This window comes from Typopeltis vanoorti, chromosome 6 (assembly GCF_054136105.1).
Source record: "Typopeltis vanoorti isolate ZY-2024b chromosome 6, IOZ_Tvanoo_1.0, whole genome shotgun sequence".
In the NCBI taxonomy this organism is placed as follows: Eukaryota; Metazoa; Arthropoda; class Arachnida; order Uropygi; family Thelyphonidae; genus Typopeltis; species Typopeltis vanoorti.
Genome location: NC_143554.1, coordinates 42,747,657 through 42,766,303, shown reverse-complemented (window position 1 = coordinate 42,766,303; position 18,647 = coordinate 42,747,657). Strand labels below are relative to the sequence as shown.

General features: G+C 36.7%; 1 protein-coding gene across 4 annotated transcripts in view; it reads left to right on the top strand.

The window, feature by feature from the left end:
• LOC150105407 (sorting nexin-13-like) overlaps positions 1-18,647 on the top strand; it is a 599,079-nt gene that overhangs the window by 125,778 nt on the left and 454,654 nt on the right. For 3 of the 4 annotated variants that reach the window (XM_090394133.1, XM_090394134.1, XM_090394132.1), the window contains one exon: positions 3,068-3,186. The exons of the other annotated variant lie outside the window; for it this stretch is intronic. In XM_090394133.1, coding sequence (XP_090250259.1) covers positions 3,068-3,186 — 119 coding nt within the window. The remainder of the gene's footprint in view (positions 1-3,067; positions 3,187-18,647) is intronic. 4 annotated transcript variants of the gene reach the window in all.

The window sequence follows — 18,647 nt, the reverse complement described above, 5'->3', positions numbered from 1 at the left end:
TTGGGTTGTGCCCTGGAGTCAGTCTCTATTCTTTCATAAGGTTGTGCTGTTAAGTCCATTGGGATTGTTTTTTTTCCAAGGGTTGACATACTATTTCAGGCTCTGCTGTTGGCGAACCCTTCTTGCATTTTTTCCTGCTGACAACCTGATAGTCTGTAGAGTTATCTGAGTCCACTAGGGTCTGGTCGTTAACAGGTGACATAATCTCTCTGGTGTTATCTTGAGAAGTGCTTGGGAGAGGGTCAGGGGATTGACAGTCCTCTGTTTCGACTTCTTTAATTTGGTGGATTGCCACCTTTCCTGGCCATTTCTTTTGTAGTATGCCTCCTATATGCTTAAAGATAGCCAATAGCTGTTTGAAATCAAGCTCGTCGTATGGAGAGTCCATAGTTTGACTTGAGAGAAACTAGCAGTTTCCCGGGTAATCTTGTAGACTGAGAGTCTACTAGCAAATCCCGTAGGCAGCTTAGAATAAGCATCTACCAGCAAAAAGTTAGTCTGTTATAGGTGACTATCCTAAAAACTAGGAAAAAGGAGTTTCAGGGGCTTACTTGGACACAGTGCGGCAACCTACCTCCCTAAAAAAACCATTCAACAACCACTGGTCCTCATTACAGGTGGGGCCTGCCGGCCATTAGACCTCTGCATATTTCATACAGAGGGGGAGATAGTAAGTCACGAACTGTGTTAGTTCCAGTGCAATGCGAGCTTCCCGAAAAACCTTATATAAAAATCAACTAGGCAGAGACTAAAGGAATACGTCCAATTACAATGACAGCAGAAAGATAACAAGGTTTAAGTGGAAAGAACTTACATACCTTTACTATACGAATGCCATAAAGGTGTGTTTGTATATTATAACATAAATTGAAAGCCAAACGGCTATTTTTCTGGCATCCTTAATAATAATTCAGGATTATTATTAAAGCATTATTATTATTATCTTACTGACAGTTGAACAACAAGGGATTTGTATCCCCTTAATTATTATTAAGGATGCCAGAAAAATAGCCATTTGGCTTTCATCATGTAGTGTTTATTTTTTAAGTTTTATCACATTTTAGCACATACTAGTAATGAATGTATCTCTCAGATACAGACGTAAGCTGCAATTTTTTCAACTGCGACCTCTGCAGAGTTAAAGTGCATTGTGTGTGTGTGTGGGGGGGGATCCTCTCCAAAAATTCTCTAAAAGATTACTCCATATTTCTTTACTTACTTCTGACCTGACTCACAATAGGGCAGGACACTCAGTGGTGGCTCCACTCATTCAGTATAAGGAGTATTAATGAAAAGGAAACCGAACTTGCTGAAGAAATGGAAAAGTACCACATGAACATAATTGGCATTACTGAGACAAAAACAGGTGAGATATTATAGAATGCTACTTTCTGGCAATGATGATTGAGGAAAGGAAGGAGTAGTAATAGCATTCAACACCAAACAGGAAGACAAACGTCTTGTTTGGAAAGCAGTTTCAAGTAGAGTTAGGTGGGCAATCGTGAGAATGGACAATGAAACTTATTTGTGCCTATGATCCCACAGAAGTTTCTTCTAAGGAAGAAGTGAAGGAATTGTTTGAGTTATTAGAACAGGCAGCTGACATGAAGAAAATGGAAAAAGTGGTCCTTGTTGGAGACCTGAACAGCAGAGTAAGAAATGAATCCTACGAGGCATATAGGAACATTTTGGGAAAATTTGGAGAAAAGGCCAAAGCTAATAATAATGGTAAATATTTACTGGACTACTGCTCAGGATGCAAGAAATAAGAAAAGCCTCATTGTTGAGAGTGATATCATAATGCTTGTTCAGGATACAAGGATTCAAAATTAGAACTGACCATTACTTAGTATTAAGAAGGAGAAAAATGGATATCACATTGAAAATAACAGTATGCAAGAAAAATTTTAAAATAATTAAAGTTGAGCAGCTTTTACAGGTAAATTATAGACTTAACTATGCATTATATATTTTGAATATATATTATTGAAGAAATTTGAAGCAGTTCGAAAACAGGAACCAAACCTTGGAGTCTCAGTGGCAAAGTCTAAAGAAGACATTGACTGATTCAGCTATAGAGTTATATGGTGAAGTTGTCTGCAAGGAGAAAAATAAGAACACCATGATGAACCCAAGAAGTTGTCCTAGAAAAGAAGAAAGTATACCAAAAGTTCTTACCAAATAAGTCAGTAGATGCCCTAAAAGAATACAGAGAAAAATATATGTGAGCTATGCTATGTATAAAAGTAGCTAAACAAAAGTCACGAGAAGACTGGTGAGAGTATGGAAAAGTATCCTGTCATTTATGGGCTTATAACCAAGAAGGAATACTGACCTTTTCTCAATACCACAGCTATCCCACAGTGTTTTGAATCTACCCCTCCCCCCTGAGTAAACAAGCTTATCATCCTACCTTCTGAAGTGACTTTCTGCATTCATCTGGTTTCTGTAATTCCCATGATGTTCATGATGCACCTCTCTGCAGACATTTTCAAGGCTATCCATATGAATTCTTGGATATTCTATGTGCTGATGTAAAGTTCACTTCTGAGGTTAATCTCTCATCTGCTTCATTCTTCATTCACAGTAACACTGTTCTGGGAGATTGTAATGTACTTCTTGAATAGAAACCTCTGTCTATGCTCTTAAAGCAGCTGATTATCCTGAGTGACAGCTTATGCAGCACATGATTTGTTACAGGGCACAATCATATTAGGTTTTGGAGTGAAGTCTCTAGATGATACCTGGCTACCTGCATATTGTTTGTTAACACATTGAAGGATTACTTGCATGTTCAGTAGTTTTGTACAAATAGTAGTGGAAATGGAAATGCATTATTAATAAAATAGGAATGAACTTATGATGTGAAAAGTGTGTTGCATGGATAAACTGTTTGTGGCAAAGTGAATTAAAGTAGAATACAATAATTCTACTTATGTTGCACTTATGGGGAATGATTGTATGCTGAGTGATTTACGGTAATTTTTTTGCATTCTTTTGATATTTTATGGTTTTTACATCATATACAGTATTATACAGTAACTCTTGTTTTCTTTTTACTTTCAAGATGTTGACTCATGCAATTCGAGATTACCTTTCTTGGTATAATGACTTCACATCAGATCAGGAATTTTTGGTCAGTGTAAGGGAATCAGCACAAATATTCATTATGAACATTGCTGCTAGGTATAGAATTACTTTTTTTAAAGTTTATTATGCAAGTTATTCAAAGGGAATTTTGATGAAATATTATAATTTTACAAAAAATGGTAATAATCAGACTTTTAAAGGCTTTAACTAAATAATAATTTTAACATTCATGTGCCTATTGTTGTTGGAGTTTAAAATTGAAATTCTTTACTCTGTCTTGTGAACTGTTTTCAAAAGAAAGTTTAGTGTTTTACAAGATTTTATATTTGTAGTATTCTGCAATTAATTTTCAGAAATTAATTAATTAGGGGGAGGAAGAAAGAAAAGGAAAAAACACTAGAAAAGTTTCCAAAAATCTTTCATAATCATCATCATCATCATCATCAAATTCCTGCCATGTACCCTCAAGGGGTGTACAGGATATGACAGTACTACATGAAAAAATTACATCATTACTAACTTCCTATCTACAATTTTCCTCCAAATCAGTCTGTTACTTGTCAAGACTCCAACATTATCAGATCTTATATTTCTATCGTCTAAGGCACTTTGTACCGTATCAATCCACCTATATCTTGGTCTTCCTCTGGGTCGTTTTCCTGCCAACCTGGCAGAGAACACTTGTTTTGCTAATCTTTCCTCTCCCATTCTATTTAAGTGACCATACCATCTGAGATTAGCTCTGCTAACGCATTCCTGGATGCTGACAATGTCAAGTTCTTTCCTAATATCCTCATTTTTAATATGATATTGCCATTGATACCATCTGTTCACGCCTCTAATCTTTCTCAGGACTCTCATATCTGCGGTCTCTAGTCTTTGGTCAAGTGTTTTACTTCTGACCCAGCTCTCAGATCCATAAGTTAAAATTGGTTTGAACACAGTCTTGTATACAGCTAATTTTGTGTTCCGACTAATTTCTTTCTTATTCCATATGAATTTATTCAATTGACTTCCCACGATACCAGCTTTGCTGATTCTGTTGTCTATTTCTATATTTAGTTTACCATCTTCAGTAAAAATTGTGCCTAAGTAGCTGAAATGTTTTACTTGTTCCACAGGTTCTCCATTCACAACACAGTTGACATTTTCAATGATTCTGCCTATTTTCATTGTCTTTGTCTTTTTATTGCTGACCTTCATACCATATCTATTACAACAGCTATTCAATTTAGTCAGAGAATCTTGCAAACTTGTAGCGGATTTATTTAGAAGTATAACATCATCCGCATAAAGCAAAGAGCTGACATTAACATCTCCAATTTTGATATCAGGTTTAATACCACTTTCCTTCATAATGTGATCCATATAGATAATGAATAACAGAGGAGATAATGTACATCCTTGTCTCACACCAGATTTAACATTAAACCATCTTCCTGTACTTCCTTCAATTCTAACTGCTGACTCACAACTCAAATAAAGACTAAGTATTGCTTGATATAATGCCCCATTGACACCATATAACTGCAGCGTATTGAATAGCTTATCTCTTGGCACCTTGTCATATGCCTTTTCCAAATCGACAAAACTTAAATACAGATCTTTGTTATATTCCCATGCTTTCTCGACTATTTGTCGTAAAGTGAAGATCTGATCCTGACAGCCTCTATTTGGCCTGAATCCAGCTTGTTCTTCACCAAGCTTTTCTTCCACAATTCTTCTCAACCGTTTCTCAAGTATACTTGCATAGATCTTGCCAGGAACACTCAGTAGGGAAATACCTCTGTAATTCTCACATTCAGTTTTATTTCCCTTTTTATATATGGGTACTATGAGTGCTCTACTCCAATCATCGGGAATTCGTCCCTCTGTCCAGGCTTTCTGAACTATGCAGTGCAGCCACTGTAAGACTCTTATACCACCATACTTCAGCATTTCTGGTCGAATATCATCTACTCCTGCTGCCTTTCCACATTTCAAGCCTTTGATGGCTTTTTCTACTTCAAGTATGGATATGTATTCCTGACTGCATGCCTGGTCAGTGTTTTTTATCACTATGCTGTCATCACTGCTTGTTTCATTTAGCAGTTTTTCAAAGTAATTACTCCATACTTCAAGGATATCTTTTTCTCCTGTTTTCATTTCACCTTTATCATCTCTAATTCCTTTTACAGCACTCTTTCCTCCATTCCTAAGCTTCTTCAACAACCTCCAGAATATTTTGCCACCTTCTTGATATTTATTTTCTATATTCTTGCCAAAGTCCTCCCATGACTTTTGTTTAGCTAGTTTTACACACTGTTTAGCTTTCTTACATTTGTCTCTGTATTCTGTAAGAGTAACAGCTGCCTTATTTGCCAGGAACTTTTGATATGCTTTCTTCTTTTCCTTCACTGCCTCTTTAACTTCCTGTGTCCACCAGGGAGTTCTGATTTTTTTATCCTTGCACACAACCTCACCACATGCCTCTCTGGCAGAATCAATCAATGTTTCCTTCAGAGTTTGCCACTGAATCTCCAAGGTTTGATTCCTGTTCTCAAACTCTTTCATTTTCTTTTCAATAATATTTCTGTATTTTAGTCTACAGTTCACATCTGAGAGCTGCTCAACTTTTATTCGCTTTAAAACTTTCTTACATGTTATTCTTTTCAATATGAAATTCAATTTTATCCTGCTCAAGACTAAATAGTGATCACTTCCAATTTCAAATCCTCTGTACACTCTGGTGTCCTGCACCAGGGAGAAAACATCACTATCAACAATAACATAGTCAATGAGACTTTTCTTATTCCTTGCCTCTTCTCTCCATGTGAATTTGTGCACATTTTTATGTTGGAACATGGTGTTAGTAATAACCAGTCCATGTCCTGAGCAGAAATCCAACAGATATTTGCCATTATTATTAGCTTTGCTCTTTTCTCCAAATTTTCCCAAAATATTTTTGTATGTCTCACAATCATTTCCTACTCTACTATTTAGATCCCCAACAAGGACCAACTTTTCCTTTTTCATTGTGTCAGTTGCTTTTTCTAAAGCCTCAAAAAATTCCTCCACTTCTACCTTAGTAGAACCTTCTGTGGGACCATAGGCACAAATAAGTCTCATTGTCCAGTTCACCATTCTCATATTTGCCCACATTACTCTACTTGAGACTGACTGCCATTCAAGAAGATTAGCCTCGTATTTTGTGTTGAATACTATGGCTACTCCTTCTTTTCCTTGATTTCCTTGATTGTCATTGCCTGCCAAAAATCTTTTCGTAATTAAAATTCTTTTTTTTTTTTTTTTTTTTTTTTTTTTTTTTTTTTTTAATTTATGTTGTATCGTGTCTTCTGTTTCTATACTACTTATGAATTAGTGGTCACATAAGGTGGGAATACCCTATAGCTCTTGAGAATCATGGCTGCTATCAACACAAAGCGAATGAAGTAGTGCTCAGGCGAATTGAACGCTATTTCGTTTGTCCAAGCCAGGCCTGAGGAGATCACAGGTATCATGTGTATTCTGAAATCGTCTACTCAACTCAGTCCCTCAAGATTAAATCCCGAGTGCTTTCCCCCCCCCCCACAAAAAAAAAGGAAAAAAAAAGATTAAATCCTGAGTGCACCACTGGATAGATGTAGAGAATGAAGAGGTGACTGTAATGAGGGGAGATAGCTCAGTTATGCAGAGTGATACACAGGACGAATCAGAGTTGCAATGAAAGAGCTGCTGATGCACGTGCAGAAAATCTGCAAGTAGATCAGCTGATATCAGAAAGAAAGATGTGTGCGATAAGAACAATGAATGTTTGACTAAGAGTGAAGGAAAAATCAAGTTGAGTCTTGTACTGCAATTCTATCATAAGACACATATCACAAAATTTTGCTTCTCAGGTGCAAAAATTAATGATGTTAATAGAGCACAAAAGGGTAAAGTGAAAGAGTTGATCGTTTTGATTGGAACGAATGATTTGAAAAGAGAAAAGTTTGGTATGAGGGAGAACATAAAAGAATTACTGGAAGTAGCAAAAGAAAAGAGAGAGTTAAGATAGTCTGTTGTTGTGATATGACTGAGTAGAGCAGAGGAGGAGGGCCATAATAGTAAATGACTTAATGCATAACTTGTGCAGGAGGAATGCGAAGTTTGTGGATGTGTGGAGTGAGTTTGACATGCAAAACGACTTATAAGAATGATGGTTTGCATCTGAATGGATTTGGTTGCGAGTCTGGAAAAAGTGTGGTTGAATGAAGTGAAGCTGAATGTGCAAAATCAGGAAAACTAGAGCTTTTAGGTGGTGTGTGTGTGTGGGGGGGGAGGAACTGTTATGTGAATATGCAGACATCAGTGAGGCAGTTAAGTGAAAGAATACGTATAAAATGCCTAAGTTAGTATCACTGGTAATAAATCAGAATGTGATAGTTGGTATAAAGCATCAGGATAGCATTGGCTTAAGGGGCTTTTGCACTTTACACTAATGCCAGAAGCATTCAAAACAAGGAGGAAGAATTTTTGACATTTGTTAGTTCATCTTTGCCAAAAGTTATTGGCATTAGTGAGATGTGGCTGACAGAAGATGATATAGTTACTTGGATAGAATGTGAGGGTATAGTGAGTTCAATGAAATTAGAGAGGAAATAATGGAGGTGGGGGGGAGGATGTGTTATTGATGATAGTCGATGAACTGCAACCAAAGAGAGTAGAAGTTCAGCTACAGGCCAGAGAAAATAGCACATGCGAGGCTATCTGGTGTAAGATAGAGGCCAGCAGAACCAAATATACAGTTAGATGCTTCTGTAGACTAGGGTATGATAAAGATTATAGGAATAGTATGCATTCAGCAGATAGTGGAGGATGGATAATTATTATGGGGGAGGGGATTCCAACTATGGGAGCATAGATTAGGAGAAGAGAACACATGGGAGGAAGGATATGGAATTTATGCAGTTACTAAGGAATAATTACCTGAGACAGCATGTGATGGAATATACTAGGAGTTTGAGAGTGCCTGATCTAGTAATTACTTCTGAGAATTTATCTATAACCAAGATGTTGAAAGTTTATTTTTCACTTGGTTAGAGTATAATAAATTTAATTTAATCCTTTATCCAAGTGTGAGCAAACAAAGTTTGCGCCTGAAAGTATCTTCGGTTTGTTTGCTCACACTTGGATAAAGGATTAAACTAAATTTATTATACTCTAACCAAGTGAAAAATAAACTTTCAACATCTTTCTCTAAATCCAGAGTAATTTATTAAAAAAAGGGTGGCACACCATTTGGCAACTCCTATAGGCAGAGATGACCTGCTAATGCTTCTGCCTGGTATCTCAACTTGGGCCTGGCTCCCACTGAAAAGACCTCAATAAAGGTCGAAACTAGTCTGGGTTGTGGCCCTTCCCTTAATGCATAACATTAGACATATCCGCAAGGAGATATGTTTTGCATTATGGGAGATACTGAGATAGGAGTGTTGGTAGCTTGCTCCACCTTTGCAAGGAGTGCTCTGGTGTTGTACCACCTTACCTCAGTCCTGAAGATTCTTTCGGGCACAAACTTTGTTTGCTCACACTTGGATAAAGGATTAAACTAAATTTATTATATATATAACCAATATGACCACTTTGCTGCCAATTGGTGAGAGTAAACATATGGTCTATCTGGGAGGTGGCTAAATATGTAGAATTTTCTGTTAAGAGGGGGGGGGGGGGGTAGTATATGTGGAATTACAGAACTGGTAACTATGATGAGCTTAGAAGATTGCTTGGATCAGTGCCATGGTATGTGAAACTTTAAGGACTGGATCTTGATAATGCATGGGAAGTGGTAAATGAGTGTTTGAGGAGAAGTAATGGAAGACTACGTACATAGTCAGGAGACTACAAGTGGGAGTTAAATGGATGAATATTGCCATTAAATTGCAGCTGCAGTAAAAGAAAAAAATCGTGGAGGTAATTCAAGTAGGGAGGTGACCAGCAGTCATGTGAGCAGCACAAAGCACAAGCCAGAAGGATAACCGGTGGGGTAAGAAAGGCAAAAGCAGCGTATGAAAGGAAATTAGCAGTGCAGGTCAAAGATAATCCCCAACAATTCTTTCGATATGCTGCAAGTAAAGGAAGAATGATTTTAATGAATGCCAATTATAGGGAGGTAACTGAATCACTCAAAATAGAATTACTAAGTGAACACTTTGATATACCAACTTGAGTTTTACATGAAGGTGCTAGGGCCTAAATGGCGAACCTATGGCATGCGTGCCAGGAGTAGCATGTCCGAGAATTTTGCTGGCATGTTGACGATTTATGGGCGATATCCTTTTATACACTTAAAAATTATTCAGCTTTTTTTTTTAATTGTTGTAATATGTTAAATTTTGTTTTACACGAGAAAGCAGCTATGAAGATGTGCATATGATTGGTGTGGTATTAACAAAAGATCGTGTGACCCAAAGACAAAGGCAACTGACAATTGAGTTGAAATGCTAATTCTCTTCAACTGAATTCCATAACATCTGAAACTGCCATAACAACATTCACTATATATTTCTTAGTTTTAACACATTCACCTATGTTAGTTACTGCAATTTTTTATCAAAAAAGTTATCAAGAGTAGTTGAACAGTTTTAGTTTTTTTTTTATCAGCATAAATTCTACAATAACAAGCAAAATGACACTCTAGATGGCAAACAAGCGTTCTTTGATTAACATCTGGATCCATATCCATTACTTGCTTTTTAAGCGATTCTAAACTGCGAAATATTCCATCCAGTTCTTTTATTGTTATCTCCTTTGGAACTTCATCTTCACATTCCATTTGTTCCTTGTCTTCATATGTGCATTGTTGTTCAATTTCAAGAAGATAGTTGTTGCTGAAATGTTTTCAATTTGAATCCAATATTTCTTTAACATCTTCTGCATTAAAACATCATTGCAAAAGGTCTTCACCAATTGCAATGATTTCTTCAACCACGTTGTTCACAGGATTTTGAAAACCACATAAGTCATTAGCGTATTCTGGCAAAAGGTTTTTCCAAACAGTTCTCATGCAGCTAGAAGACATTTGTCTTGTCTTCTAGCTCCCACGAGTCATGAATGTTTTCAATTGCGTGTTTAGAAAATGCGATTACGCTCCAAAATTCTTGGAGCGTAATCGCATTTTCTCCCATTGTTGTTTCTACTGCCTTTGAGAATGTCTTTTTAAGAAAATAGGCTTTGAAAGTTGCAATGGGTTCATGGGTTGTAGCAGTGATGTCATATTTGGTGGGAAAAAATAAAACTGCCACATTCTCGCACAGATGATTAAGAGAATTTGGATGACCAGGTGCATTATCTAAAAGCAGAAGAGCTTTGAAAGCTAAGTTATTTCTCTTGCAATGCGCTTCAACCATTTCTCTCGACTAGGAAACACTCCTCGAGGCGTGCATGATTTTGCATAGTTAATTTAAAGGCGCATTAATTAAAACTTTTGCTGCATATATAAAGGGAGTGTCGCAATTAAATTCGCTGGGTTGATCAAATCCTGCGTTAAGCAAGGGATATCTGTACTTATTTTTCTTGCATCTGCAGTATAATGGCTGTTGGGGAGGGCGTGTTGTTAACCATGGGGAGCGAGTTACTATCGCCTCGACGTGAACATGTTTAAACATTTTTCGTGTGCAAGGTATATGCAAAACTTATTAATGTCTTTTTTTGTAAAGTAAAATTAGCAGTGCAAGTTATACTCGAGAGCAACTTATATTCGAGTAAATACGATAAGCGTTTTGCTGACAAGTTGACATCCTTCCGATGCTTCTCCTGCTCAGCTGACTTCTATGGTCAGTTACAGTACATAAATATATTTCTCACTACTATTTTTGTTTTTTCAAACCATCATTAAAATCAATTTAATAATACAGTAATCAATTTTACACTGAATAATAATATAAATTTATATATAAATAAATATTATGAATGAAATAAAATATTATTTATAAAATTATAAATATTTTTGTAAAATATTATATATATATTTATAATATATGAAAGAATGATCATTAACTCAGTTAACATACATATTTTTATAAAGAATTGAATGACTAGAACTGAGATTTAAGTAAAAAGGTTTTAATATAAAAACACGACTAGTTTCAGCTTGTAACAACCTTCATCAGGTGACATTATAAAAGAAAGAAAAAAGAAAAAAAACTAAACACTCAAGGTTAAAAAAACTATGAACAACATAGAGAGTCTCTATACATAATTAGCATGAAAACGTTGTAGTTGTATTTAAAGCTGTTCTTTCGTTTGTTGCATTGTTGGGAGAGTGCGTGCTTGCACCATCACGTGAACGGCAGTACATGATTACAGCTGAATGACTATCTGGAAGGTTGTAGCTCAAGTTATTATTTAGATGAACAGGAATGAAGATGATTTCTTTAGATTCCACAATTTTTCTCTCTAGTTCATCATTGCAATGGAAGATGTTAGTAGATTTTTCCCAGCAGACTTTGTGACTTTGGTTTTCATGCACTGGCTCGCTGTATCTTGTAAATAATGTCCCTCATGTGTTCTTCCATACACAATTCGACAGATTTGTCTGTCTGCCCAAAATAAGGAATATCACAATCACACAATATTTTATATATACCAGGGTATTTGAGTTGATGATGACAAGGTTTTGGGTGGCTTATTAAGAAATGGATCTTTGTAAGTGGAGTGAACAAGGTTCTGATATTGTATTTTCTTAGAACTTTTGCTAATGTATGTGAAACAACTTATGTAAGGAATAGATATATTGCCTTTGAATCTATTTTTTTCTTGTGAGTGATGTCTAGGAGGATTAAGAAGGAATTTGTCAATGATTCTCTTGGAATATCCATTAACTTCGAAAGAAGTTTTCAGATGGTTTATTTCGGTAAGAAGTTCATTTGGGTCATCCAGAAGAGAACGGCTCTATGTCCCAAGGTCTGAAAACTTCTTTCGAAATTAATGGATATTTAAAGAGAATCGTTGAAAAATTCCTTCTTAATCCTCCTAGACATCACTCACAAGAAACAAATAGATTCAAAGGCAATATATCTATTCCTTACATAAGTACAGTTTCACATAAATTAGCAAAAGTTCGGAAATACAATATCAGAACCTTGTTCACTCTACTTACAAAGATCCGTTTTCTAATAAGCCACCCAAAACCTTGTCATCATCAACTCAAATACCCTGGTATATATAAAATATTGTGTGATTGTGATATTCCTTATTTTGGGCAGACAGACAAATCTGTCGAATTGCGTATGGAAGAACACATGAGGGACATTATTTACAAGATACAGCGAGCCAGTGCATTATCAAGTCATATTCTTTTCTCGGCTAATCCTAATGATGAAAACCAAAGTCACAAAGTCTGCTGGGAAAAATCTACTAACATCTTCCATTGCAATGATGAACTAGAGAGAAAAATCGTGGAATCTAGAGAAATCATCTTCAATCCTATTGATCTAAATAATAACTTGAGCTACAACTCCCAGATAGTCATTCAGCTGTAATCATGTACTGCCGTTCACGTGATGCTGCAAGCACGCACTCTCCCAACAATGCAACAAATGAAAGAACAGCTTTAAATACAACTACAACGTTTTCATGCTAATTATGTATAGAGACTCTCTATGTTGTTCATAATTTTTTAACCTTCAGTGTGTTAAGATTTTTTTCTTTTTTCTTTCTTTTATATTACCTGATGAAGGCTGTTAGAAGCCGAAACTAGTCATGTTTTATAATTAAACCTTTTTACTTAAATCTTGGTTCTAGTCATTCAATTCTTTATAAAAATTTATAATATATATATATTATAAATAAATTAAGTAATTAAGTTAGATTAATTTTCTATTAATATTTCCCCTATTAAAAACTGCCTGGCAAGTCAGCAACTCAATTGGTAAATTTTTGGCATGCACACATAAAAAGATTCGCCACCACTGTGCTAGGGAATTGGCAGTGCCCTTGACCATATTGTTTAAACTAAGTCTTGTCTCTGGGTTAGTGCTGAGGGAGTGGAAGCAGGGAAAATAGTTCCATTGCATAAAGGGTGCTCCAAGACTAATGTTGCAAATTATCAACTGATCATCATAACCAGAGTTGTTGACAAGAGTACTAGAGAAGTTGGTCATGAGCAAAATGCAGCAATGGATAAATGGAAATCGGATACTGTATGGGAGATAACATGGTTTTGTGAAGGGTAGGTCATACTTCAGCAACTTGCTCATGCTTTATAATACAGTGACAGCTGAGTTGGATAAAGGTAATGGTTTTACAGTGATACTGCTGGACTTTGCAAAAGCCTTTGATAGGATACCACATATAATTCTAATCAGTAAACTGCAGCACATGGGGATGGATATAGGGTTGAGGTAGATAAGGGTGGTTGATGGAGAAATATCGGAGAGTAGTTTATTCAGGAGTAGAGTCCAGAAGAAGGCTTGTGATGAATGGCATACAGTGCTCTGCTCTTGGACCACTACTGTTTAATTTGTACATTAATGATATAGGAAAGGATCTGAGAAGAACTGGTCAGTTGTTTGCTAATGATGGAAAATTTTGCACGATGATTTGGATAGACTGGCAGTCTGGGCAAAGGAGAATGGATGTCTGTTTAATGCGGTAAAGTGTAAGGTTATGCATTTTGGGGTGAAAAGATTACCAGCTGTATACCACATCAAGGGTTTTTTGTCCCTTAGAACAGACAAACAGGTCTCACGAACACACATGGATTTACATCCATGTGTGTTCGTGAGACAAATCACGAACATCAGGCCTACGACCCAGCCGTAGGCCTGATTTGTCAGCTATATGCCAGTCCCAAGCCTGGATAGAATGGTGGGGGGGGAATCGATGTGAACTACCCTGTAAAAATCTCACCAGAAACACTTTGTGGCAAGAACACTTGCCTATAAAGTTACCAAGAGTTGGTCACAACTGAAAGGTTAAATCATCATCATACAACATTGATTGAAATATTCTCCAGGGAATTGACAAAGCCAGATATTTGGGAGTGTTAGTGGATAGGGAGTTAAAGTTTAGAGGCCACATAGCAAAAGTGGCTAAAGCAGCTCATCAGATTACTTGGTTACTGAAGAATACCTTGACGAGCAGTGAAGGAGCAGGTTATTATTCCTGGTTACCGAGCCTTGATATAAGACCCCCATTTTGACTACTGCATGTAGATCTGGTCACCTGGTTTCTTGTTGATGAGGAAGAGGTGGAGAGGATTCAGAAGCAAGTCACCAAGATGGGTAGCAAGTATATGGAATAAACCCTACGAGAGCAGGTTGAAGATTTGTGGGTTACAGAAACTGATTGACAGGCAGAAAAGGGGTGATATGATTGAGACATACAAATTATTGAAGGGTTTTAACAAGATTAATTCAGAGGAAATTTTTCAGAACAGGTCTGATGGTGAGAGAACTAGAGGCCATCCTTCAAAACTGAGTAAGAGTATAGTTAGGAAGAGTGTTAGAATTAGTTTTTTTTTGCTTCCAGAGTGGAAGAATGAGGTGAATGAGTGGAATAGGTTGCCGAAGTCTGTTGTGGGTGCCATGACTGGGAATGAGTTCAAAGCAAAGTATGATAGATACTGTGCAAATGTTGGATAGTGCTTGGCATGATGTTTTGGGCCTCCCTCAATGAGTCTAAGGGCTCCATGGAATAATCTGTAATAATAATAATATTAGAGCGTAAGCCTGAATTCCTAACAGTGGCATCCTTTGTGGCCGCTTGTAGGCATCCTTTGTGGCCGCTTGTAGGCATCCTTTGTGGCCGCTTGTAGGCATCCTTTGTGGCTGCTTGTAGGCATCCTTTAGTTGTTGAATGGGAGCTCTAAGAATAACTGTTTCCAAAATCTTAGAAAGAAGTTTTGTGCAATTTATTTGTGCAACATGGATTAAGATTTTGTTGTTTTTTTAAATCTGCTGACTGCTATTGGATTCTATGCAAGTTATCCGGGATGTGGTTAACTGGAGTTCATAGACAACTGGGCAATAGCCAACTACAAGTATCCCTTTCAATATATCTGTTATCATCAGCTAACCAACAAATTCAGATGCTAGATCAGAAACAAAGAGGAACACTTGGTCTCTATCCAAACAGCTGGTTTCTTCCTCTTGCATAGGCCCCTCATTGCCCACAATGTCTCATCCCATGAAGGCTGATGCTCCACAGAGTGTCATGTGACTACTCAGTCTTTATCTCAAGCCCCTTACATCACCAATCCTTGACCTCAAATCTGTCCCCCATGTGACTGTTGGCTGATACTCCCAGTTCGGTGTTTGGTGCTCATGGTATCTTTCCTTGTATATCATATTTCGAGTTAAAATGCATTTTAAAATTTACTCTTTAATCCCTAGCCATGGTTGAGTTTGTAACCTCACAAAGAAGGAAAGACAAACTTGGCTTTATGTACACAAGAGACAGGAAAAGTGGGAGTAACACCTATTGGAAATGTGATCAATGCAGCTGATATATGTGATGGTAAAGCAGTGTCAGTGAGCAACATGGATAAAATGGAAGTGCAGATAACTAAAAATCATATATACATACAATGATGCAAATAAACTTTAATACAGAGAGTGAAAAGAAATTTGGAACACAAAATCATTGGACAATTGGTGGAATATTTAACTGCATTCATCTGTGATGAACTTACGGGCATATTTGGTGCTGCAATATCATCTTTATCCAAATGTCAATCAGTCAGTCTCTCTCTTTATGCCAACTAATAAACAGGAGAAGGACCTTAGTTCAACCAAGTAACTCTCTGAACATCATATACTTAGAGATAGTTCCACCTTATGCAAGTACTATATCTGGAATCACTTCTTTTACATGATGATAATGTAAATGAATACCCTAAGAGAGATGAAACAGAATCATCATATATGCTACTGATGATAATCTCCATTACCTGTTTTCCTCAAATATGTGGTATACTGATGGGACCTTCCAAGTAGTGCCAGCTGTATTTTATCAGCTTTGGACAGTACATGGAAAAATGGCAAGGATGGTTTTCCCTCTTGTATTCATCTTCATACAGAATAAACAAGAAGAGAATTACATGGACATTTTACAAAGACTTCAAGAAACAGCAAGTGAAATGCAAATACCATACATACAAAGATAGCATCATCAGTTATGGTGGATTTAGAAAAAGCCACTATAAATGCTTGTCACACTGTGTTTCTACTTACCCACTTACACAACATTGTATGTGCATGTTTCATTTTGGACAACTATACTGAAAAGTTCAAGCTAAGCTTCAGAATCGATGCTGAAGGCTATAGGAGTACTTTTTGTCCCTCCCAGTGGTTTGTGGAAGCATTTGAACTGTTGTTTGACCAGCTGAATGATGATAACTATGATGATTTCATAAATCCTGAGAATGTTGCAAATTATATAGATGAAAGTTATATACATGGATGCCAGTGCACTTAGTAGAGGATGAGCACTTGCAACATGATACCCAGTTGAGATGTGGAATGTGTATATGAAAGAACAATAACAGGCAAAGCCAGAACTAATAATGCGATTGAAGGTTGATATAACAAATTTAATAAAATGACAAACAAGAGAAGAGTGTTGATGTTTTCACTGCTGTATGAATATGAGAAGAGCAGCATAACACTGAGGATAATGTCCTTCCTGTTAAAACTGGCCAAGAAATGCATGAAGCAGAACTGATGCAGGAAACAAACAAATATTCTTGGTATGTTGTTGGAAGTTTTTCTACTTGTTTATACTATAAATTAAAGATACCAAGAAATTATATACTTGGTTTAATCCTTTATCCAAGTGTAAGCAAACAAGTACAAGTTGTACTTTTTGCTTACACTTGCAAACAAGTACAGTTATTCCTTTCTTAATGTGCGATTTGATTAACGGCATGAAATTAATTGTGACAGTCCCTTTATATATGTGGCAAGAGTTTTAATTAACGCACATTTAAATTTACCACGCAAAAACTCTTTACCTGTAATTTGGTGGGTGAATTTAGAAGGCTTGGGTTGGTTTAAGTCTTATTTTTGTCCAGCAGTTGTAGGTTATTACAAGAGAAATAACTTAGCTTTCAAAGCTCTTTTGTTTTTAGATAACGCACTTGGTCATCCAAATTCTCTTAATGATCTGAGTGAGAATGTGAAAGTTTTATTTTTTCCATCAAATACGACATCATTGCCACAACCCATGGACATGGGTGTCATTGCAAATTTCAAAGCTTATTTTCTTAAAAAGACATTCTCAAAGGCAGTAGAAAAAACAATGGAAGAAAATACGATTATGCTCCAAGAATTTTGGAAAAATTTTAACATTAAACACGCAATTGAAAACATTCATGACTTGTGGGAGGAAGTGTCTTCTTTCTGCATGAGAGCTGTTGGGAAAAACCTTTTGCCAGAATGTGCTAATGACTTAAGTGGTTTTCAAAATCCTATGAACAACGTTGGTTGAAGGAATCGTTGCAATTGGTGAACACCTTGGTTTTGATGGTGGTGATGCCGAAGATGTTAAAGAATTATTGGATTCAAATTCAAAAGATTTCAGTACGATCTTCTTGAAATTGAACAACGCGCATATGAAGACAATGAACAAATGGAATGTGAAGATGAGGTTCCAAAGGTAATAACAATCAAAGAACTGGACGGAATATTTTGCATTTTAGAATCGCTTAAGCAGCAAGTAATGGATGTGGATCCAGATGTTAATTGGATCCACATCTTATATGCTGAGGTCTAGAGTCATTTTGCTTGTTATCGTAGAATTTATGCTGATAAGAAAAAAACTAAAACTGTTCAAACATCTCTTGATAACTTTTTTTGATAAAAAATTGCAGTAACTAATGTACGAGGGCTGTTCAGTAAGTAATAAGACTAATTTTACTGTCGCAAAACCACTCATCACAATATTAATTTCTGTGGAATAAAGAAATGTTGCTGTCTGTATTAACAAAAGAGGTTGATAGATGGCATATACGGGCTGATGTGCCAGAGTGTCACGTGACTAAACGCAAGCTTGTTTCGTCGCGCCTACAAGCCGCGACCAGTCTTCGAAATGAAAGTGTCCTTGCAACAGCATTATGCGATTAAATTTTGTGTGCATTTGCAAAAATCGGCATCGGACACTTTTAGCATGATACGCGAAGCTTTCCACGATGAAGCAATGTCAAGGGCAAGTGTTTTTCGCTGGCATAAAACTTTTAAGGAAGGAAGGCAAAATGTGGAAGATCTTGAATGTGAGGGAAGGCCTTCAACATCCATCACAGAGACAATGATCAAAACAGCAGCGATTATCATCAAGGAGGATCGCAGAATTACAGTATGCCAGCTGCATGTTGATCTGAATATTTCTGAGGGAAGTGGTCACTTAATCATGGCTGAACATTTGGGACTGAAACATGTTTTTGCGCCCGATGGATTCCCAAACTCTTGACACCGGAGCAAATACAGCATCGAGTGGATGTGTGCACAGAATGGAAAGAAAGACTGGAACAAGAAGACGAAAACTTCTTAAAACGCATCATTACAGCAGATGAATCTTGGTTGTATCAAAATGACCCTACA